This window comes from Peromyscus californicus, unplaced genomic scaffold, assembly GCF_007827085.1.
Source record: "Peromyscus californicus insignis strain IS unplaced genomic scaffold, ASM782708v3 Scaffold_15__1_contigs__length_86483966, whole genome shotgun sequence".
In the NCBI taxonomy this organism is placed as follows: Eukaryota; Metazoa; Chordata; class Mammalia; order Rodentia; family Cricetidae; genus Peromyscus; species Peromyscus californicus.
Window position 1 is genome coordinate 60,545,479 of NW_026294447.1, and position 23,879 is coordinate 60,569,357.

The 23,879-nt window shown below is 43.9% G+C and overlaps 1 protein-coding gene across 5 annotated transcripts in view; it reads left to right on the forward strand.

The window, feature by feature from the left end:
• Traf3 (TNF receptor associated factor 3) overlaps window positions 1-23,879 on the forward strand; it is a 121,957-nt gene that overhangs the window by 77,775 nt on the left and 20,303 nt on the right. For 4 of the 5 annotated variants that reach the window (XM_052739051.1, XM_052739053.1, XM_052739049.1 and 1 more), the window contains 4 exons: window positions 11,627-11,885; window positions 13,282-13,333; window positions 17,442-17,546; window positions 18,595-18,762. In XM_052739051.1, the coding sequence (XP_052595011.1) occupies window positions 11,644-11,885; window positions 13,282-13,333; window positions 17,442-17,546; window positions 18,595-18,762 (567 nt within the window). In that variant the 5' untranslated portion in view covers window positions 11,627-11,643. Of the gene's footprint in view, window positions 1-4,416; window positions 4,512-8,788; window positions 9,032-11,626; window positions 11,886-13,281; window positions 13,334-17,441; window positions 17,547-18,594; window positions 18,763-23,879 lie in introns of those variants that run through there. The other variant, XM_052739050.1, reaches the window with a different exon arrangement.

Here is a 23,879-nt window from a genome sequence, read left to right on the forward strand (position 1 = left end):
AGCTGTTGTTGCTAGGGCCCTTAGGCAGAACCAGGTTGGCTTTCAGAAAGTGTCTAATTTACTGGTTTGGGCTGGCTGGCCCTCAAGCCTGTTAGGGATGAGTCATCCCACACTGAAGGACCAAAAACCATCCACCCACCTCTTGGGAATGTGGGAATCATGTTTTCTAGACTGTTTTCTGTTGACATGGGGTGCTAGCATCTTTAGGGGACCCTGAGAAAATAGAGATAATGGTCAAGTTCCGGGGAATCCAGCTGTTGTCCAGTCTAGTGTGACAGGACAGTGTAAGGCTATCAGAAGTCCTGGCTGGAGTAGTCTAAGAGGCTGGACCATCTTAACTGTCTTGAAGTTGTCCTGAGCAGTTGGTAGTCCAAAGCTGATCTTTGGATGGTGTTTGTCACCTTATCAGCAGTACCACAATCCAGGTAGAATTGTTGTTGTGGGACCCCATCATCTTTTGGAGACTTCAAAGGTCACTGTTAGGAATACTCATCGTTCACTTCAGAAAACTTAAATATTTTAATATGCAGCAGATCTCAGAGAGGTTAAAGGACCATATTTGTTATTAAATATTAAATACACCCAGGATACACAGGCTTAATTCCTAAATACCCACTTTAGACTCAGGCCTGAAATCACATACAGGAAGCTACATGAAGCCTAAGGTTAGAATTAGTTAGTACTCAGCTGGGTGGTGGTGGCGTATACCTTTAAAAGCACTTTAAAAGCCAGGCAGATCTCTGTGAGTTTGAGGCCAGCCTGGTCTGCAGAGCGAGATCCAGGACAGGCATCAAAACTACACATAGAAACCCTGTCTTGAAAAAAACAAAACTTAAAACAAAACAAAACAAAAAAAAAGCATTAGTTAGTACTCAGTATGACCATTAATATCACAACAGAATGTTTAAATATATATATTGATAAATATATATGTATATTGATCTTATAAATTTTGAGGTAATATTTATGCCTTAAGAAAAGTTTTAAAGAGTCAAAATACATTTGAGGGATATGAGATTAGTGACAATGTAATAGTCCCTAGTTTTTATTTTTCTTCTGTCCCATGCTAGCTGGCTCTTCCGACATGAGACAGAGTATTTGGATTTTCTTTAACAAACATGGTTGGGTTTAGAAAAGGAGAGAACTGCACTTCAGCTTCAAAGCCACCTTAAGTTGTTAATTGAGTTAGGACTACATAAAGACCATTTGCCTAACATGTCGGTCGAGAACAGCAGAAACAAAACATTTTGAAAGATTTACGAATTTTTATTCTGTTGGAAGTGTTGTAACCAGAAGCCTTTCTCTGTTGCACCCAGTCCCATGGCTAGCTCAGATAGAACGTGAGACTCTTAATCTCAGGGTCATGGGTTCGTGCCCTACATTGGGCACCATATGTAACCAGAAGCCTTTCTCTGTCCCACCCAGTTCTGTGGTCCCGTAACCGCTTATAAGAGGCTTAATATTAACTACAGACTGTTTGGTCTGTTGCTCAGGCTATTACTAGCTAGCTATTACATCTTAAATTAACCCATTTCTATTAATCTATATTTTGCCATGTGGTCATGGCATTACCAGTCTGCTGGCATGTTGCTCCTTGGGTGGTGGGCTGGCATCTCTCTGACTCCACCCCCTTCTCCTTGTCTCTCTCTTGGATTTTCCGCCTGCCTCTTATCTTGCTTTACCATAGCCCAAAACAGCTTCTTTATTAACCAATAGTAGCAATGCATATTCACAGCATACAGAAAGACCATCCCACAGCAAAGTATGCTATACTATTAGGCCAATTTACTCCTTCCTCTTCTTGGGACAGTGTTTCCAGATGATTCTCCCTTCTTCAGATGCTTCATTTGTCCAAAGGTCTTCAGATTTCTTAGTTGGATATTTTTATTCTCCTGGAAAGACAAAAACAAAACCCTACCCCAACCTTAATTTGGGGGAATTTTCCTTTTTGCCAGGTTGAATGACCAAGCTGTTTGATGAACCATCACCTCTCCTAATCAAGAGGTCTCTCATGTTCGAATCTTTAGCAATATTGATGGTATCCATATCTTTTCTTCTCCTGTGGAAACAAAAGCAAAACCTCTTCCCCAACATAACACATATTCTGGTTTCCGTTCTGAGGTCAACACATCTTTGAAATATACTGGCTGATTTAGTTCAACATTTTTTTCCTATTATCCAATGTCTCTCTACAGCTATTGTTCCTTTTTCATTAGCATTTAAAAAAGTTAAAGTTAATAAAACATTGCACAATCTATCTCTAGGGGTCTTTATTACCCTTCTCTGTTTATTAAGCATATATTTTAAAGATCTAAAGCAATTAGATCTTTCTATAACTGTTTGTCCTGTAAGACTGTGTGGTATACCTGTAATATGCTTTATGTTGTAATATGTAAAGAACTGTTTCATTTTATTAGAGACATATGTTGGAGCATTGTCAGTCTTAATTTGTACAGGTATTTCATAATGGCCATAACCTTTAATAAGTATGTGATTACAGAATCAGCCTTTTCAGAACTCAAAGCAGTTGCCCATTGAAATCCTGAATATGTATGTATGGTATGGTGCACATACTTTAATTTTCCAAATTTTGCAAAATGAAACATATCCACTTGCCAGATTTCATTTCTTTGAATACACTTAGAATTCCTGCAGTTAGTGGAGTTTGGTTATATAGGGCACAAGTATAACCAAATTTTCTTATAATTTTCTTGGCTTGTTGCCAAGTGATAGAAAAATCTGTTTTTAAACCTTTGCTATTAACATGGTGTGTCTTACAAAATTTTGAAGCTTCTGGCACATTTCCTACCAATAGCTGATCAATTTCATCATTACCTTGTGCTAAAAGGCCTGGTAGGCCTGTATGGGATCCGATATATGTGTTATATATAAGGGATGATTTCTATTTCTGACTATTTCCTGCAATTGAATAGATAAGAAAGTTAATTCTGAATCATCATGAATAAGTTCAGCGGTTTCAATGTGTAAAACAATTCGTTCTGCCTATTGAGAGTCGGTAACTATATTGAGAAGTTCTGGAAAATCTAATAACACCATGAGAATAGCATATAATTTCAATGTTTGACAGAATCCCCATAAGGGCTTTGAGCCACTTTACTTAAACTTACTGATTTATAACCTGCCTTTCCTGATTTATTTGCATCAGTATAGAACGTAGGGGCTCCAGATATTGGTGTTCCCCACACAATGTGAGGAGGACCCAGTTGGTTCTTTTTATAAATTGAAGTCTCTTGTTTTAGGAATATCTGTTGTTAATCTTGTTTTGGGGATAGCTGTTGTTAATCGCTCCAAAAAAATTATTGTAAACTCTTTGCCAGTGTTCATTTTCTGCCCATAATGAGAACATTTCAGCCACAGTAAAAGGTACTACAGTTTCTGTTGGGTCCATTCCTGTTAATTGACAAAGTCTCAACTTTCCTTTCAGAATCAATTTAGAAACCTTTTCTACATAGATCTTTAATTATTTACATTGTTTGTGTGGCAAAAATATCCGTTCTAAAGTATTATCTTCTCTCTGCATGAGAATTCCTCTAGGAGAATGAGTAGAAGGTAGAATGACTAGGATACAGTCAAGCTCTGGATCCAAGTGATCCACATGTGTATCTCGTGTGTGTGTGTGTGTGTGTGTGTGTGTGTGTGTGTGTGTGTGTGATACACACATACACTTTTTTTTTTTTTTTTACCAAAGTCAATTCTCTCTCAGCCTCAGCTGGTAGTTTTCTTGGACTGCTTAAGTTTTTATCACCTTGTAAGGTTTCAAATAAATTACTTAGTTCTTGAGTTGTTAATCCAGTGGGCTGTTAGCCAGTTAATATCTCCCAGAAATTTTTGAAAATCATTAAGAGTTTGCAATTGATCTCTCCTGATTTGTATCTTTTGTGGTTGAATATTTTGTAAACTTATCTTATATCCTAGGTATTTAATAGAATCTCCTCTTTGTGTTTTTTCAGGAGCAATTTGTAATCTCCAACAAGGCAATATTTTCTTTACTTCTTCAAACATTTTTTCCTATGGTATCTGCATTTGAATCAGCTAGTAAGATATCCATATAATGGTAAATTATAGATTGAGGAAACTTTATGAATTATTTCTGATGGCTCTTGTATAAAATATTGACACAAGGTGGGGCTGTTTAACATTCCTTGTGGAAGAACTTTCCACTGATACCTTTTAAAAGGCTGAGAATTGCTATAAGTAGGCACCATGAAGGCAAATTTGCTCTATCCCATTCTTGTAAAGGTATAGTAAGAAAACAGTCTTTTACATCAATCACTGTAATAGGCCAGCCTTTAGATAATAGATAAGGCAAGGGAATTCCAGCCTGTAAAGAGCCCATTGGCTGAATTTTCTTATTTAGAGCTCCAAATCTATTAACATTCTCCATTTTCCAGAATTCTTTGTAGTGACAAATACAGGAGAATTCCAAGGACTGGTCGATCCTTCAATATGTTCAACATTTGGCTGCTCCTGTACCAGCTGTTATAAGTCCTGTAAGTTTTCTGATGTTAAAGGCCATTGTTGCACCCAGATGGGTTTGTCAGTTAACTATTATAAAGGTAGGGCTGTTGGTACCTTTGAAAGGTCACCAGCTGCTGTGCCCTGCTTATGTACAACCTGAACAGTCTGTGACCACTTTTAAGAATACCTCCTAATATTTCTCTCAGAAGCATTTTCTACTTTACAGTTTGTTTCTGAGATCAGAGGAATGTTAATCTGTTTTTCATTGTTGTAATAAATCACTTCCCCATAAATTTATTGTTATGTTAGCCACATACGGTTTTAATTTTTCTGTCTGTCCTTCTGGCCCAATACATTCGACCCATCAAGGTCATCCTCAGCTGCATATTAAGTTTGAGGCCAACCTAGACTTTGTGACTCTGTGTCTCAATAAAACAAGCAAGGGATCTGAAGAGATGGCTGCTCTTGCAGAGACCCTGGCTTGATTTCCCAGCACTCATGTGGTAGTTCACAACTGTCTAGAATTCTAGTTCCAGGAAATCCAACACTTTCTTCTGGTCTCCTGAGCACCAGACATGCATAGATATACATGTAGGCAAAATATCCATACACGTAAAACAAAAATTTTTAAATATGAATGCTAGTAAGAGACTTAGGAACAGAAAGTTCAGGTGATGTTTGCATTTGAAGGGGGGCAGGATACAAGAAAGGATCAGTACTCAAACTTTGACTAAAGTTTCACTTCATGGGTCTGTGTATTTTGCACATGATCAGACTAGTGTCACTTAGTCCATTATTTCTTTTTTTTTCAGGGCTGAGGACCGAACCCAGGGCCTTGCGCTTGCTAGGCAAGCGCTCTACCACTGAGCTAAATCCCCAACCCCTAGTCCATTATTTCTAAGCAAAGAAAAGATCCCACAAGAGAGGTCTTAGAACCTACCTCTTATTGTCCCCAAAGCATTGTCTTCAATAGGGTTGACCACTTGGAGGGAACCACAAAGACACCACAAGTGTCCAAGCAGCTACTAGCCAGTGACCAACTACCAGCTCAGCTCTGCAGCTTTTACCCTATTGCCAGAGTCCTCATTGCTGAGCTGAGTTGAGTGTTACTCTTTTTCAAAATTTGTCTGCTCTTACATGTCCACATGAACTTTAAAATTATCTTACTAATTTACATGTAAAAAGCACCATGGATCAGTCCTAGGGCCTTGCCCATGCTTCCATGTATTCTAGCACTGCACTGCATCCCATGCTCCTTCCGAAGTTCTTATGAAGGAGCTTCTATAGTCTGTGGTCCAGTTATCTTCAGTGCACTTTTGAACATTGCCATTGGGAACAAAACAACTTGGAAGAGGCTTTCTGAAGCAGAGTAAACAGTTATCTTTATTTGTGAATTGGAAACTGGGAAAGGTATTGGAATAAATATTCTGAGCAGGATTATTAGGGTATCATCCAGCCTCTGTGAGTGTAGCATGCTGTTGATACTGAGTGTTCTGTAGGAAACCAAAACTCCCCTAATTGAGCTAGAGAGTATGATCTTTTTAAATCTTTTGTTTTTGTTGTTTTTGAGACAGGGTTTCTCTGTATGGCTTTGGAGTCTTTCCTGGAACTTGGTCTGTAGACCAGGCTGGCCTCGAACTCACAGAGATCTGCCTCCTGTGTGCTAGGATTAAAGGCGTGTGCCACCACGGCCCAGCTGGTCTTTTTTTAAGTCTTTTGGCTTTAAATATATTGCCTGTAGAAGCTCAGTTACTATACCTGGTTTGTGTATGTGTTTTAAGAAATGCAGCTTAGCCGGGCGGTGGTGGCGCACGCCTTTAATCCCAGCACTCGGGAGGCAGAGCCAGGTGGATCTCTGTGAGTTCGAGGCCAGCCTGGTCTCCAAAGCGAGTTCCAGGAAAGGCGCAAAGCTACACAGAGAAACCCTGTCTCGAAAAACCAAAAAAAAAAAAAAAAAAAAAGAAATGCAGCTAGACATTTTGTTAGCTTTGCAATTAAAAAAGACATGGGCCAGGCATGATAACACATGCCTTTAATCCCAGTCACACACACACACACACACACACACACACACACACACACACATACACACACACAGCACTACATGGAAGCCAGTGAGATGGCTCAATGGGTAAGGGCTCTTGCTGCCAAACTTACTGACTGAAGTTTGATTCCTAAGACTTACATGATGGAAGGAGAGAACTGACTCTTGGCAAATTGTCTTCTGATATGTATACCATAGCATACACTCACTATCCCTTCAGCTTCCCCCCTATAAATTAATGTAATTTAAAGAAACCATGTGCCAGGCAGTAGTGCACCACCATGCGTTCAATCCCAGCACTTAGGAAGCAGAGGCAGGTGAAACTCTGTGAGTTCAAGGCTAGCCTTGTCCACAGAGAAAGTTCCAGGACAGCCAGGGCTACACAAGAGAAATCCTGTCTCAAAAAATAAAGGAAGGAAGGAAGGGAGAGAAAAGAAGAGAAAAAGAAAAATTCCTGTGGCATATCATCTTTCTCTGTGTCCCTATGGAGAAACTTGTTCACACTATTTACAGATTAAAAAAAAATAACTGTCAGTATTAAGCTGTATAATAAAACTCAGAAGATGACAGCATGAGTGAAAGATACCTCAATAAAAAGTATCCTAGAATAACAAATAGTAATAATTCAGGCTTTCACATGCTGATCAGAGAATTCTTTAGGATAAATTATTGGAAGCAAATGGAAACTTAGCTTAATTCAGATGTTTGGCCCAGCTTGTGGAGGGAGGAGTGGCTGTTTGCCTGCTTGTGCATTGGCTGGGTTGCTGCATTCTTTACTCTAAGCATGGGAAGAAATTGTCTGCTGGGTAGTTGCATCAGGGAATCTGGATTGTTCATGTCTTAATTATTACAATAAAAATGAGAGTCGTATCCTTCATGGCAAGCACAGTTCATAGCTTGCAGCACCGTACAGCTTCAGCATTAAGGTCAATGTGACCTGCTCTATCTATTATGTATCACAGACTAATCAAATTTAAATTGTATTATTTTGAGTAAATTATTTTATATTAGTTTACATCAAGATTTTATGTTTAAATGCAAAATTCACTCCCATTAAAGTATAAGCCCAGTGGCTTTAGTCTACTGTTAGGGTAGTATAGCTAACAGCACTCTAATTCCAGAATATTCTTACCTTCCCACCAAGAAGCCCCACACACCCTGGCAGTGCCTCTGCCACATCCTTCTTTCCTGGCTCCTGCAGCACTGGTCCCCACTGTGTCTGGGCTCCTCAGGTGGTTTTCTCAGGCTGTCATGGCTGGTAAGTGTGCAGCACACAGACCTGCTGTACCCATCCTGTGGTTTCTCTTTTCTGAAGCTGCTTCCTTCACAACCACTGAGCTCAAGAATATCTGTGTAATGGGTATAGACAGGTTTTCAGAGGCCTATGGTGGCCCTGGGGGTGTGTGTTTAGGAGCAGGCGGTGAGGTGAGTCCCAACAGACCTGCCTCCAGGTATTCTGTACCTTTTGCAGCAGAGTGTTGCAAGGCTCTAGTTGATAAGCTTGGGATAGCATTTTTTTTTAATTTGTTTGCTTTTCTTTGGCATTGTACAAACACAAAGACCTGCAGTTGTAGTCTTTACTTGTTTCTGTGGAGCATAGCATTCCACAGAAGAAGAAGAAAGATTATTCATCATTATCTTGGTCCCTCAGTGTGGTGCTTTAAATAAAAATGGCCCTTATAAACAAAAATATTTGAATGCTTAGGGAGTGACAGTAGGAGGTGTGGCCTTGGTGGAGGAAGTATGTCACTGGGGGTGAGCTTTGGGGTTTCAAATGCCCAAGCCCTGCTGCTGCCTTTGGATTCAAATGTAGAACGCTCAGCTACCTCTCCAGCACAATGTCTACCTGTGTGCCGCTAAGCTTCCTACCATGCTGATAATGTACTAAACTTCTGAACTGTAAGCCAGCCCCAATTAAATGCTTTCTTCTATAAGAGTTGCTGTAGTCATGGTGTCTCTTCACAGCAATAGAAACCCCAACTAAGACACTTAGAAATAGGAATTCAGTTACCCTCATTTTTCGTCATGAGATCCTACTGAACACAGCTTCCCCCGATCTCCCAAGTACTTAGAGCAGAGCACCACACTGAAGCTGTGAGTAGCTGAAAGAAATCCTTGGTTTTTACATTGCACAGAATTAGATCAGTATTTTAAAGTTCTCTGCTCCTGGAATTAGCTTGCACAGAAATCATTTGAGACGAGTGTCTCAGACTTTGCCTGTCTAGTAACTCAGCAAGTGCATACTAAGCACTCACTACCTTTCAGGCGCTGCTCTCAGAACCTGGGGCTTATAAGTCAGCTGAAGAGATCCAAATCCCAGACCTCATCCAAGTCTACTGCTCTTCAGTGGGAAGTGCTTGGAGCTCCTTTAGAGGAAGGGGACACAGTGAGGTTGGGCTATGCAGAGATACTGGAGCATCCCCAGAGGCACAGAATTGTTGGTGATGGGCAGCCAGTGAGCTCCCTGCAGATCTTCAGTCCAGGCACCTTCTCACATAGCTTAGAAAGGTAAGCTGTCATTCTAGTAAGCAAGCTTCTCAATGTCAGACTGTAAGCAGAGTCACTGACCCCTTAAAGTCATCTTGAAAACTTACTTTTACACATCTGTAGGTTTCATACAAGGCAACATTCTTTTTTATTAAAGCTTACCCAGGTGTGGCTGCCGACAGCCATTTCTGTGCATCCCTAGCCATGAAACATTTGTTCCTTGCACGTCAGAAAGAGCAGCAGAAAACAGTATGTGAGCAGGGCTTAGGGGAAGAGGAGGACTTGGCTCTGCCCCAGCCTTCTCCTGAGCACTTGTATCTGCTCTGTGCCTCTGATATGTGGGGGTACCCAGTCCTAGTTCATAGCTCTGAGTCTCACACTAACATTAGAAGTAAGGAGAGTCCTGGGGGTAGATGCTCCAGATATTGTTGAGTTGACAGGATCTGTCCCATGGGTTTAGAGAATTTTGTTTTTTTGTTTTTTGTTTTTGAGATGGTTCTCATGGATCCCAAACTAGCCTCAAACTCACTGTGGAGCAGAGGGTGACTCTGAACTACTGATCATCCAGTCTTTGCCTCCTTAATGCTAGGATTACAGGTGCATGACACATTTTATTGGATACTTGGGATCAAATCCAGTCCAACTCTCCACCAACTGAATTATATACATGCCCATTCAAACCTGTAGTTTTTTGTTTTGGTTTGGTTTGGGTTTGGTTTTGGTTTTTCGAGACAGGGTTTCTCTGTGTAGCTTTGCGCCTTTCCTGGATCTCACTCTGTAGACCAGGCTGGCCTTGAACTCACAAAGATCCGTCTGCCTCTGCCTCCCGAGTGCTGGGATTAAAGGCGTGCGCCACCACCGCCCGGCTCCAAACCTGTAGTTTTTTAAGTAGCAAAAATAAATTGGGCAAGAACACAACGCATTTTTTAAGGGAACTGGTAACTTTTGAAAGAACCTGTTTACTTAGCAGATACATGGCATGGTGTGGGAAAGGACTGGGAGTGGGACAGGAAAATAAACTTTGTATTTTGGAGGCCAGCCCAGGCTTCTTTCTGCAGTCTCTGACCTGCTTCCCTGCTGAGGTACACGGGACAGGGTTCATGGGGCTTTGCAAGCAGAGCTGAGACAAAGTATATCTGTGTGCTAGAGCCACCCAGAAAGGTCTCAGAGAGGAGTGTGACAAACTCCAAAAAAACTTCTCTGAGGAACTTCACAATGTATTAATAGATGCAACTGTCCATCATTCAAAGTTTCTTGTTATAAAACTTCACACTGATTGTGGAATATCCACAAAGGAAGGAAAGAGAAACCAGCCTTTTTACTACCATCTGGACTCGTTTCGTCTGTACTGGACTGCTGAAGGTGACAGTCGGTGTTGGTGTGTGTTCTTGATGCTGGCTCTAATTTCCATGACAGCCAGTGTCTCTTCAGGAACCTAGTCAACTGCTTTGTGTTCTTGCTTAGTTTTGCTTACTTGACCTCAAGGCTCAGCTGACAGAGCTGCCTATTCTGGGATCTGTGTGGCTGATTTAGGGAGTGCTCTCACTGTCCATCATGGGACTTGCAGGTGGAAGGCAGAGAAACTGGTAGCCAGGTGTCAGAAATGAACCTGTGCAGGAGCTCAGGTGACCTGTCCAGTCCCATGTCCCTCTGCCAGGCCTGACCTGAGCACCTTTATACCTGCCTGGATCTTTCCACTCTCTGCTCTTCACAGACTTCATGTGACAATACCATGGCTCTGTGATGTGGGGTCTTACTCAGGCCAACCCAGGCTTGGTAAACTTGAGGGTAGAGGGCAGAAACAAGGGCCCTACATCCTGCAGGCACACTCACACATGGCTCTTGTGGTCTGGAAACACCTCATTTACAGTAAGTACTACTGCTGGAACAAGAGGTAGCGTACTAGCCACAGGCCCACTTTGGTTTTATCACAGTATGGTGGGAGTTATGGTCAGGGAGTTAACCAGAAAATAAAGTTGGTCAAGAATGGCTGTTGCTAGGGCTGGAGGGGTGGGTGGCTCAGCGGTTAAGAGTATCTACTGTTCTTGCAGAGGAACCAAGTCTGATAGCTTACAACTACTTCTAACTCCAGCTCCATGGGATCTGAGGCCTTTTGCTTCCAAGGGTGCCTGCGCTGATATGTGTGTCTTCATGTGTAGATCTCTCTCTCTCTCTCTCTCTCTCTCTCTCTCTCTCTCACACACACACACACACACACACACACACACACACACACACACACACACACACAATGAAAAGCAAAACAGATCTTAACAATAACAATGGCTCAGGCTCCAGCCAAATCGTTGGAATGAAGATTTGGCACAGAAAAATATGATACGTATTTTAAAGAATCTTGAAAATACAGTTTACTAAGTCTATTTCTCAGCAAGTATTTGAATAGCAGTGTTAACAATGCTATCTGGATAACATAAAGAAGGAAGTTACATGGTCATGTCTTGTACCATGGCAGACTAAGGCTGGGAAGGATTCTGGTCACTATTTAAATACGGAAGTGTGAACCTCGGGCACTTTTACTTTTCTTGGGCATGTTTGTTAGGCCTTTTCAAGAGATGAGGAGATGATGTACACTTATCATTACTTTTCTCCTGGCAGAATTTCTTTTTCCTAAGATGGAGTCAAGCAAAAAGATGGACGCTGCTGGCGCACTGCAGCCCAACCCACCACTCAAGCTGCAGCCTGATCGGAGTGCAGGCTCAGTGCTTGTGCCCGAGCAAGGCGGCTACAAGGAGAAGTTTGTGAAGACAGTGGAAGACAAGTACAAGTGTGAGAAGTGCCGCCTGGTGCTGTGCAACCCCAAGCAGACTGAGTGTGGGCACCGGTTTTGTGAGAGCTGCATGGCTGCCCTGCTCAGGTGGGTGCTGCCTACATCTTCAGGCTGCCTGGCCAGGGCAGCTGTACCCATCTTCACCTGTTTCTCTCAAAACCATGAATGCTTTTAGGTCCAGCTTTAGAGGCCTTCAGGGAAACTTAGGCAGATCTCATGCCTGAGTTTTCTGAGGCCTCTGTACTTTGCCCTGCCTGCCTCACATCCTACTCCCCCAGGCCTCTCCCCTGAAGTCTCCTCAACGGTGTCAGCACTCTGTCCACAAAGCCTCTGTCCCCCATCTGTGTTCCTGTATTCTGCTCAAGAAGTTCATGTTTATGATAGTGATATCAAATGGTCCTAAGTCTTTAAAGTAGAAGGGTGCGGGGGCTGGAGAGACAGCTCAGAGGTTAAGAGCACTGGCTGCTCTTCCAGAGGTCCTGAGTTCAATTCCCAGCACCCACATGGTGGCTCACAGCCTTCTGTAATGAGATCTGGTGCTCAGGCATACATGCAGGCAGAACACTGTGTACATAATAAATGAAATCTTTTTTTAAAAAAATTAGAAGCGTGCCACTGGGCTACGGTAGAGGAAGGTCAGGGTCACATGTAGGACAAAACAGGTGTAAGTGTGCATGTTTGCCCGGGGTACACATAGAGCTTGTACCAAGACCCTAGATGCTCATGAGCCTTATGGGTTGCTGTGGTAAAATCACAGGGGCAGGCTGCAGTTAGAGGACAGAGGTTGGATTGGCCAGGAAGAACGATATCCTATTGCGTATTTACCAGGCATTGTGCTTGGCATTCGTCACTACAGAACATACTGCATCATCGGACCTTCAGTGCCCCTCGGCACATTAGCTTGAGAGGGCCACCCTCTTCCCAGCTGGCCACTCACACCTGGGTGCCTGAGACCAAGGCCAGGCCCAGTGGCCAGTCTCCTGTGTACCCCACACTCTCATCATCGCGTCCATTCACTGGGTCCACACAGCCCACTTGGCTTTGCCTGCTGAGGGTGAAAGGACCCTAGTTGAACTTGGGTTATCCTGGGGACGGGGCAGTTCCCCTGTGCAGGTGCCACTGGCGTTTTTACACATAGAGAACTTGTCTGTAGCCCAAGACTAGAACATCAAAGGCCCTCAGTACTTGTGGGTGCTCTTCCCAGAAGGCCCTCTCGGAAAACCAGAGTGTTCTTTAAGTCTTTCCAATGGGACTGGGTTATTGAACAAAATAGCTTCCTTTTGAAAAATTACCATTTTTTAAAGTTTGGCTCTTGTTCTCCTGTGGACTGCATTTAAGTTAGATTTTCCATGGCACCTGGAGGCCTGCCTGTTGCCGCAAGCTAGAGCAGGCCTGCCCATGAAGGAGAGCATTCTGTGTTCCCAGTGAGCCTGAGGGAAGGAGGAGGGCTGCTGCTCTAACATGCTTACTTTGTTTCCTTCAGCTCCTCGAGTCCAAAATGTACAGCGTGCCAAGAAAGCATCATCAAAGACAAGGTACTCTTACCTGTTTCCTTTCTTCAAACAGAGGCTTGCTCTACAGTCCAGGGTGGCCCCAAACCTATGATCTTCTTGCCCCAGCCTCTGAGTGCAGGGGTGTGCCACCATGCTTCTTGGGTGGTTGATACATTTCACATAGCTTGCATTTGGTGCTCTGGAATTCAGCTTAAATTTTTATTTTATTTATTATTTATTTATTATTATTGGGGGGAGTTGCATGTATGCCATAGTTAAGTGTTCATGTAGAGGTCAGAGAACAACTTTATGGGATTCTCTCCTGTCTTTAATTGGGTCCTAGGGATCAAATTCAGGTTGCCAGGTTTACGCAGAAAATTATTTACCTCTGAGCCACCTTTTTACATAACTTTTGTACAGTTTACTGAAATTTAGTTTTATTTCACTTTTTTGTTTTGGTTTTTTGGGCCTCGAACTCACAGAGATCTGCCTGCCTCTACCTCCCGAGTGCTGGAATTAAAGGCGTGTCCCACCACTGCCCAGCTATTTTACCTTTTTGGTTTTTTTGTTTTTTTTTTTGGTTTTTCGAGACAGGGTTTCTCTGTGTAGCTTTGCGCCTTTTCTTGGAACTCACTTGGTAGCCCAGGCTGGCCTTGAACTCACAGAGATCCACTTGGCTCTGCCTCCCGAGTGCTGGGATTAAAGGCGTGCCCCACCACCGCTCAGCGCTATTTCACCTTTTAAGATTAAGATGGTCACGGTGGTGCACACCTTTAATCCCAGCGTTTAGGAGGCAGAGGCAGGTGGATCTCTGGGAGTGTAAGGCCAGCCTCATCTACATAGGCAATTCCAGGACAGCTAGAACTACATAATAAAGAGAGACTGTCTTTTAAAAAAAAAAAGTTAATATTTTTGTGGGGAGGTGAGGATGGCAGTCTAGCTCAAGCTAGTCTTGAACTAAACTTAGTAGCTAAGGTCCTCTCTCCATCTCCCAAATTCTGGAATTACAGGTATGCATTCCCACACCTAGTTTATAGAGCACTTGAGGATATATCCCAGGGTTTCAAGTATTCTAGGCAAGCACACCACCAACTGAGTTAGATCTCCATACCTTGGGTGTTTTTTTTTTTTTGTTTGTTTTTTGTGTTTTTTTGAGACAGGGTTTCACTGTGTAGCCTTGCCTGGCCTTGAACTCAGAGACCTCTACCTGCTTCTGCTTCCACACATGGCAAGTCCCTTGAGATTGTTTTTTTTTCCTTCCTCCCTGCCTCCCTACCCTCCCTCTCCCCCCACCTCCCTTCCTCCCTCCCTCCTTCTTCCTTCCTTCTGTTTTGTTTTTTGGGGTTGGGTCTTCCTATGTAGCCCATCCTGGCCTGAAACTCATGGCAGTCCTCCTGCCTCAGCCTCCTGGGATTGCAGGTGTGTGCCACAATACTCAGCTCGTAGTTTTGACAGTAGTGCAGCAGACTCCAGGGCCTGATGTGTCATGTGAGCGCCTGGGCAGACTAGGGTCGGGGGAGATTCAGACACTTCCGCTCTAATTCCTGCAAGGCACTCTGTCCCCTGAGCTTCCCCCATAACAGTGTCAGTAGCACCTGTTTACCGCAAGGGAGGGTGTATACAGAGTGGGGACTTGAGAAGTGCAGAGGGGTCTGTCACGGCTGTGACTGTCTGTGGTCCAATCATTGCTGTCTCTCCTACAGCTTCCCTCAGCGTGCCAGTGCGGGGTGGGCTTGGAATGTGTCCTCCCTCCCCTTCACTAGTATCTTGAAGGGCTGAGACAGTGAATGAGATCAGCCTGCTATCTACCCATGTGGGTGTCAGTGTGCACCTAGTGAGTGGGTACCACCGAGGCTCTCCTCCATCTTCTTCCTGAACCCAGTCCCTCTCCTTTCCTCTGGCACATGGCCACCCACATACTGCTAAGCCCTTCCAGGCACACTTGTAGCTTGAAATAGCTCACTCTTAAGGACTTAAATGTCAATAAAAATATGTATGATTCCAATATTCTGATTAATGAACCTAACAATTTTTAATGTAGGCTATTAAATCCCACAGTAAGAGTCTTGCTGTGGGGTTTCCTGTCAAAAAGCATTTGCAAATGCTGGACTTGCTGGTCAGGGCAGGCCAGGTGAGGCAGCTGGCCACAGGGCCCTTGGGCTCTAGAGAGAAGGGCCTCTGATGGAACTTGTTCTAGCACATTAGCATATCTGTGCTGCTGAAGACTTTTCTTGTTACAAGAAAAGCAGATCACTTACCCCACTCCTTTCCTTTGCTTTTTCTTTCTTTTCTTTCTTTCTTTCTTTCTTTCTTTCTTTCTTTCTTTCTTTCTCTCTCTCTCTCTCTCTCTCTCTCTCTCTCTCTCTCTCTCTCTCTTTCTTTCTTTCTTTCTTTCTTTCCCTTCTTTTTTTTTTGAGACAGGGTTTCTCTGTGTAGATGTAGCCCAGGCTGTCCTAGAACTCACTCTGTAGACCAGACTGGCCTTGAACTCAGATCCACCTGCCTCTGCCTCCTAAGTGCTGGGATTAAAGGCGTGCACCACCAAGCCTGGCTCTTACCCCATTTCTTTTCTTTACATGGCAGTGGGCTACCTTGTTCACATGTATTAAAAAGTATGACTGATAGCCGGGCAGTGGTGGCGCACGCCTTTAATCCCAGCACTCGGGAGGCAGAGCCAGGCGGATCTCTGTGAGTTCGAGGCCAGCCTGGTCTACCAAGTGAGTTCCAGGAAAGGCGCAAAGCTACACAGAGAAACCCTGTCTCGAAAAACAAAACAAAACAAAACAAAACAAAAAGTATGACTGAGAGGAAGAACTTAAAAGCCACAAGCTAAGGTGGCTTTTTAAGTATCTGTTTCATTCACAATCATGGTTCCTATTTCCTTTCCTTTACCTTTACCTTTTTTTCCTTTACCTATTTTACCTTTACCTTTACCTTTTCTTCTTGAGACAGGCTCTCTACATAGTCCTTATGGTCCTGGAGCTCACTGTGTAGACCAGGCTGGCTTCAAACTCACAGAAATTCTCTTACCTCTGCCTCCCAAGTGCTGTGATTAAAGGTGTGCACCACCATGCCCAGCTTCCATCTTAGTTTTTGAAACAGGATCTGTCACTGATCCCGGAGCTTGCTGATTGGATAGACTAATTGGCCAATAAGCTCCAAATCCTGTCTCCACCTCCCCAGCACTGGGGTAAAGGTGCACACCACCACGCTTGATTTTTATGTAGGTGTCAGCATCCGAACTCAGATCTTCGTGCTTGTACAGCAAGCACAGAGGTGGCTGAGGCATCTCTGTCCTTAATTTTACCAGCTACAGATCTGTCTCTGCCTGGAAGTTTGGAAGGGGCATATTAAGTGCCCTGTCTTCCTGTCACAGAGTTGATAGGTGGGAGTGTCTCAGAAATGCCTGAGGACTGAGGCTATAGACTGTGGTTAGAGGCAGAATGCTTGTTTTCTATGGGAAAGTTAAAGGCAAGCAGGTATTTGTTTTCAGGAGAAATAGTTCAGTACTAGCTCATGCTTGTGACACATATTTAAAGCTTCCTTTGGGCTAAGATGGGGCTCTGTGGTGGAGTGTTTCCCAAGCATGCTTAAGGACCTGGGAGTCCATCCTCTCTGGGGAAAAGAGAAAGTAAAAGAAAAAGCATCCTTTGGTAAGAAACTGAGTTATAAGCAGCAGACACTAAGAAGGAACCAGAATTGTTTCACATGTTGTCCAAAACCCTTATCTCCATAACTGTTGGTTTGACTCTGACAAGCCTTTGATACACTGTTGAGTTGCCAGCATGCTGCCAAGTCCTTTGGCAGGCGGTGTGCCTCCAGGGCCATCTGCGGCTTATTGGCTGGGAGGGTGAACCAACCCTGTCCTGAGTCTGTGTCCGTATTCACGGACCATAATGCTCTAAAATACCGTTACTCAATGTGTCTTCTGATTTACCTAATAAAAGATAATGCTTAAAGTTATATGAGTTAAATGGTGTCTTAGTGGGGCCAGCTCCTTCATTGTACTTAGAGAAATTAAGACAGTCCTTAATGCTTTCTGAGGCCCACTTAAGAGTTGCTCTTAGCATTTTTAGAGTGGTTTTGCCTTGTCCAATGGCAACATGTGAAGATTAAGAAGTATTAATCCTCTAACTACCTTTCAATTCAGGTGTTTAAGGATAATTGCTGCAAGAGAGAGATCCTGGCCCTTCAGATCTACTGTCGGAATGAAGGCAGAGGTTGTGTAGAGCAACTGACTCTGGGACATCTGCTGGTGAGTACCCAAGTGGTCCCAGAGCCAGAGCCATCTCTGTTCAGCAGAGAGCTGCATCACCTCATCTAACTGCCTAGCCAGGTCGACAGAGCATTGTGTACACCATAGTGCTCTGTTTACTATATTCTTTTCAAACAGAGCCATGCAAGAGAGTGTCCAATCCCTCGGACATAAAGTGTCGCTTTTCATGACATCAGTGAATTGTCATCCTCTGTCTTACTTAGAATAAAGAAATTGGAGTTGGGTTTTGATTTTCAAAGGCACTTTATTACTTCTACCATGAAATTACACATAAATTAAGGTTGCTTTTTTATTTTTAATTTTTGTATTTTTTTTTTTTTTTTTTTTTTTTTTTTTTTTTTGGTTTTTCGAGACAGGGTTTCTCTGTGTAGCTTTGCGCCTTTCCTGGCGACTCGCTTTGTAGCCCAGGCTGGCCTCGAACTCACAGAGATCCGCCTGGCTCTGCCTCCCGAGTGCTGGGATTAAAGGCGTGCGCCACCACCGCCCGGCTAATTTTTGTATTTTATTCAGAGTGGATAATTGAATTAGAAAAAAGACTTTAAAGGGTTGGTGTGTTGTATGTGTGTGTCTGTGGTAGTGGTGTTTTTGTGGGAGGTGAAGTTGACACAGGTATTACTCTATAGTCTGTGTGTGTCTGTGTGTAGGTTTTGACACTGGTATTGCTATATAGTTCAGGCTGGCTTTGAACTCTAGACCACCCCCACCCCCCCAGTCTCAGCTCATTCTGCTAGGATGACAGGTCAGGTCTATATCACCACATCTGGCTAAACAGTTCTTAACAGAGACACCCCTAACGCTCAGTTCTGGTAACAGAGAGAAGGGTGCATGGTCCCTCACTCACATGTGTGTTGAGGAAACACAAGGTGCACACAGTGAGCCTCTGTCTCTTGCTGTGCTTTGCCACTCTGTTGCATAGAACTGTCCCTACAGCAGGGTCATAGGATTCTGCAGGACCTCACTATGGCAGTTACAGTCTGCCACTTCACATTTACTTTTTGCCAGTTAAAAACTTTGGTTTGTTCTACAGGTGCACCTAAAAAATGAATGCCAGTTTGAGGAGCTTCCCTGTCTTCGTGCCGACTGCAAAGAAAAAGTACTGAGAAAAGACTTGCGGGATCATGTGGAAAAGGCCTGTAAATACCGAGAGGCCACATGCAATCACTGCAAGAGCCAAGTCCCCATGATCACACTGCAGGTGCGATGTTGCCTGTTCATGTCCCTTCTGCTCAGCTCAGGTGCACTTCCTCTGCAGAGATGACGATTCTAACAAGGATAAAGAGAAAGAGGATTAAATAGCAATTTTCATCTAACTTTATTTCAGAGTAAAGCTGTATTTGTTTTGCCTATTTTGATTTATATAATTAACACTTTCCATTGCCTTGATTGACTCATTTGAGATGTCAAAAAAAATGAAGAATGATGATTCAAAAAAGGTAGAATTTGTAACTTGTCCCAAAGAATAGCCTCAAATTTTGATGGAGTGCTCATCTTCTCACAGCTGTATGACACAACCATCACTTACAACAGGCTCATTTATCCTGCAGTGTCAAAGGAAGCTGTCTGTCTTGGGGAGAGATGAGCATTTAAATATTTTCCTGCCTCATTGTTTTGGCATGGTCTGTTCTGTGTATGCAGTGGAATCATTTCTGTGTGAAAGGTGAAAGAGACATTGAGGGTAGAAGAACAACTTTAAAAACAGTCATTCACCGAGTAAGCATCGGTTGTATACCTACCTGTATGCCATGCCATTCCAGCACATGGACTGCTTGCAGGTTGTTGAGAGGGGACTTAGGAAGTGTCAGGAGAGCTGGGGGCCCTGGCCGGGTATTGCTGAGAGGCCAAGCAAGTAGAGACTACTCTTGGTGGTGATGCTGGGGTCATCAGAAGGGGGACTGTTTGGGTATAGCCAGGGTACATGTCGTGGCCACCATGAGTCTCCTACCCTGTGAAATGAGATGTGTTCTGCTCTGCTGTCTCAGCACTCACTCCGTCACCAGCCAGGCCTGAGTCTGGGCCTCATTTTATCTGGACATCTTTTTCTTATAGACTACGGTAAACGTTCCCAGTTACTAAGAGCTTTCCAGGACTGTGTCTCCCCACTTGGGAAGCAACAGTAGAATGTGTTCTAATTGAGCAGTTTATCCAGTAACGAACTTGCAGTGAGTGAGACACTCACCTGATGAGTAGCCGTCCAGGCTGTACACATGTTGATACACTGCTACCAAAGTTACACTTTGCGTCTTGCAGAGATCAGTTATTTACAGAGTAAAATCAAGTAGTATTCATTTGAGAAGGAACTGAAAACATCAGTTAGATACCGCATAAGCAGCCACCTCTGAACAGCAGGTGAGGAGGCTGTAAGAGTCAGGAGGGTCATGGTTAACCACGTGTTGATGGCAGAGGGGCTGACTTGAAGTTTCTGTCCTTAGTCAGCAGTCTGTGAAAGGAGAACCAGGTATACAGTTAAATTCCTGTAGTATGGAAAGTACTGTGACCATAATGTGTACAAAACACCAATGAGGAAGGGCCAGGGAAGGTCAGTGAAGAAGCAGTGCGTATTTATTTCATTTGAGTTTTAATTGGACCTGGAAGGCAGTTTGAGATCTGAATTTTCGCAAAGAAATGGCTATTGCTTGTAAATCTCCGGAGGCCTTCGTGGTGGAAACTGGCTGCAAGTTCCTTCAACAGTGTCACTGGCGTGTTCCTCTGCTGCGTTCATTTTGTTTGTTACTCAGGATTGAACTCGGCCATCCTCAGAGACTGCTCTTTAATTTTGTTTTTATTTTAAGACACGATCTGACTGTCTTTGAAATCACCATTCATCCAGGCTGGGCTTAAAATTTGACATCCTCCTGCCTTGGCCTCCTAAGTAGTTAAAGTCACCAGCATGTGGCACCCCAGTGGCCTTTCGTTTCCATTTCTGTTTTGAAATAGGTTTCTTTTGTAAAAGCCCTGGCTGATCTTCAATTTACTAGATTCCCAAGGATGACCTTGAACCCCTTGAATTCCTGATCCTCTTGCCATCACCTCCTAAGTACTAGGATTAAGGGTGTGTGCCACAACTACCTGCCCAGATTGCTTTCCCCTCTAGTTTTCAGACTCGTACATCATAGTGAGAACTGAAGCCAGAGCATTGAGCATGCTGGTCTAGGCATGCACTCTACCTATAAGCTGTGTGTCTTCTGCTCCAGCAGTGGTTTTAACTAGCATTGCCTGTGCATTCCCTCTGTGACACTGCACAGTTCCTGACACTAGCAGAGCAAGTGTGGACTCACTTCTTTGTATTACTAGGAAGGTTCTGTGACTTGCTCTGGTCTTCCTCTCCTTCTAGTTAGTGCCAGGATTGCATGCCCAAATCTTGTGATTTTTTTTAGCTCTAGCACCCTTAATCTCTCCACAGTGAAATGTGACATATAGTAGGCTGGGTTAGGACCTGTAGTGTACACTGTATAGCTGGCAGTGCATTACCACCAGTGTCTGGTGCAGGACCAGACTACATACGGTTCTTATAGCAAACTGTATTTTAATAAAATCTGAATACAACCCAAATGAAACTCTTTTGTTAGGGACACATAAATATGTGATGAAGCTTTTAAGTAAAAGGCAGAAATACAGAATTCAGCATTGTTTTAGTGATTACTTGAAATAAGTAAGGATGAAGTAGGTGGAAAGTGTTGATTATGTTCTCCACCTAGGTAGTGCTTCATGAATGTTCATTATATAGCTAGGCTTTGTATTTCCCACATGTGTGGTCAAATTTGCAGTCAAGAGGCAGAGGCAAGGATTCAAAGCCACACTGTTTGCTAGGTAACCAGTCTTCTTACAAACCACTACAGCATGCATCAAGTTTCTGTTTTGTTTGTGACAGTCTCATTGTATAGCCCCAGCTGACCTGGAACTTGCTATGAGTTCAGGCTAAGCTCAAACTCACAGAGATCTGCCTGCCTTTCCCAAATGCTGGGGTTAAAGGTGTGCACCATGTGGATGCCTTTCCCAAATGCTGGGGTTAAGGGTGTGCACCATGCGCATGCCTGACCCAAATGCTGGGGTTAAAGGTGTGCACCATGCGCATGCCTTTCCCAAATGCTGGGGTTAAAGGTGTGCACCATGCACATGCCTTTCCCAAATGCTGGGGTTAAAGGTGTGTACCATATGCATGCCTGACCCAAATGCTGGGGTTAAAGGTGTGCACCATGTGCATGCCTGACCCAAATGCTGGAGTTAAAGGTGTGTGCCATGTGCATGCCTGACCCAAATGCTGGGGTTAAAGGTGTGTACCATATGCATGCCTGACCCAAATGCTGGGGTTAAAGGTGTGCACCATGTGCATGCCTTTCCCAAATGCTGGGGTTAAAGGTGTGCACCATGTGGATGCCTTTCCCAAATGCTGGGGTTAAAGGTGTACACCATGCACATGCCTGGCCCAAGTTTCGTGTTTTCAGTGTTGTATCCTTCCCTCGGCTGTTACAACACGGTATCACTAGGCATCAGGTGGTGGCTTAAGGTCATCTGTAATGCCATCTTCTGACCTCCATGGGTACCTGCACACATGTGATGCATAGCCATACATGCACGCAAAACACTCACACACTCATTCAGTAAAATAAATGTAAAAAGAAATCAGAAACCAAGGTGTTGACAGGGCCGTGTTCCCAGCAGCAGCTCTGAGTACTTTCTACCTTCCCCGAGACACTTCTGGTTGTCATCCACCCTTGACTAGAAGTTGTATAGCTCCTGCTCTGTCTCTGTGTTTAGATGGTTGCTCCTGAATCCTTGCCTCTCTAAGGATGTAGTCATGAGACTGAGGGTCTGTCCTAATTAATGACAGCTGTGAAGAACCAGATCCAATAAGGTCCCATTCACAGGTTCTGAATGAACATAGGCAGTATTGTAGGAGGACCCACTATTCAGTCACTATTATGGCTAGAAGTCTTGAACAGGCAATTCAATGAAAAAAAATCCATGATTAATAAGAGGAAATACAACAATTCACAATGCCTGAGCTGCAGGACATCCCCTCCTCCCCCCGCATTGTATCCCTTCCATTAGACTGTCATAGATTAAAAAGTGTGATAGAATTGGTAAAGTTTGGGAATATGCTTTCTCATGATAATGAGATTCCAGATTGGGGTCAGGTTATTGGAGGGCAATTTGATAACAGTTCATCAAAATCTAACTTAAAACGTGCATCCTTTGATGCTTTTAAAACCCTCCTGGGCTGGAGAGATGGCTCAGCCATTAAAGGCTAGGCTCACAACCAAAAATATAAAACCTTCCTGATATTCTTTCATAGGTGTGCAAAAGTACATGCAAAGATACTGGCTGTTCTGCCTCATTGATGTCCCAGTCAGCCTGCCCACTCTTTCTCCCCTCCTCCCCCAGCCCTGCTTTCCCTTACCTCCCCCAGTGCTATCTTGGTCTCCCCCCTCCGCTGTGCTTATGTCGATGAGGCACGAGGCAAGCGTCCAGCCCAGAGAATGAAGATGGGAGTGTGTAGTACAGGGAGCAGAGAGAGCACCTGTGGTTCCTTCACAATGTTTCAGAGACCCCACTCTGCTCTATGATGGGGATGTGTGGTCTCCGCTCTTGGGAGGTTGTGTAGTCAAACTTGGTTCACAGATATGGTCAGTATCAGAGAAGCAAGACTAGTTACTGGGGTTTCTATCCAAGGATGCCTTGCCTTTGTGGGTCTTGAAAACTCCAGCTCAGTGCAAATCCAGCATGTGTGCTGGGTCCCTGAGCAGGCTGTCTCCTGAGGGAGGCCTATGACCAGGTTCTCGCTGGTCACTATGGAATGGTAATTGACTTGCTTACCATGTACTCTAGGGACTCTGAGACCCAGGTCAGGAGCAGAGCAGCTAATCTTGTAGGCATTTCCCTGCTCTGCAGATGCAGTGTTCATACTCAGAAGGCATAGACCTTCAAAATTCCAACAAAATCGAGCCTGGTACCCTCCTCAGGACGGTACCCTCTGTTAAATGTGTACTTCTAGCCAGGTAGTGGTAGCACATGCCTTTAATCCCAGCACTTGCGAGGCAGAAGCAGGTGGATCTCTGAGTTCAAGGCCAGCCTGGTCTACAGAGAGTTCCAGGACAGCCAAAGCTGTTACACAGAGAAACCCTGTCTTGAAAAACACAAACAAACAAACAAACAAACCGTGTACTTCCCTTGTATGGACACTGTTTTGGCCCTGTACCTGCCTAGTTAGACTGAACCAGTGCTGAAACAAGTGCCATGGTCCAAATCCACCTAAAGATAATTGTCAGTGAAGGCCAAAGGAACCAGAGGACCTACTGAGACCTGAAGTGTCCC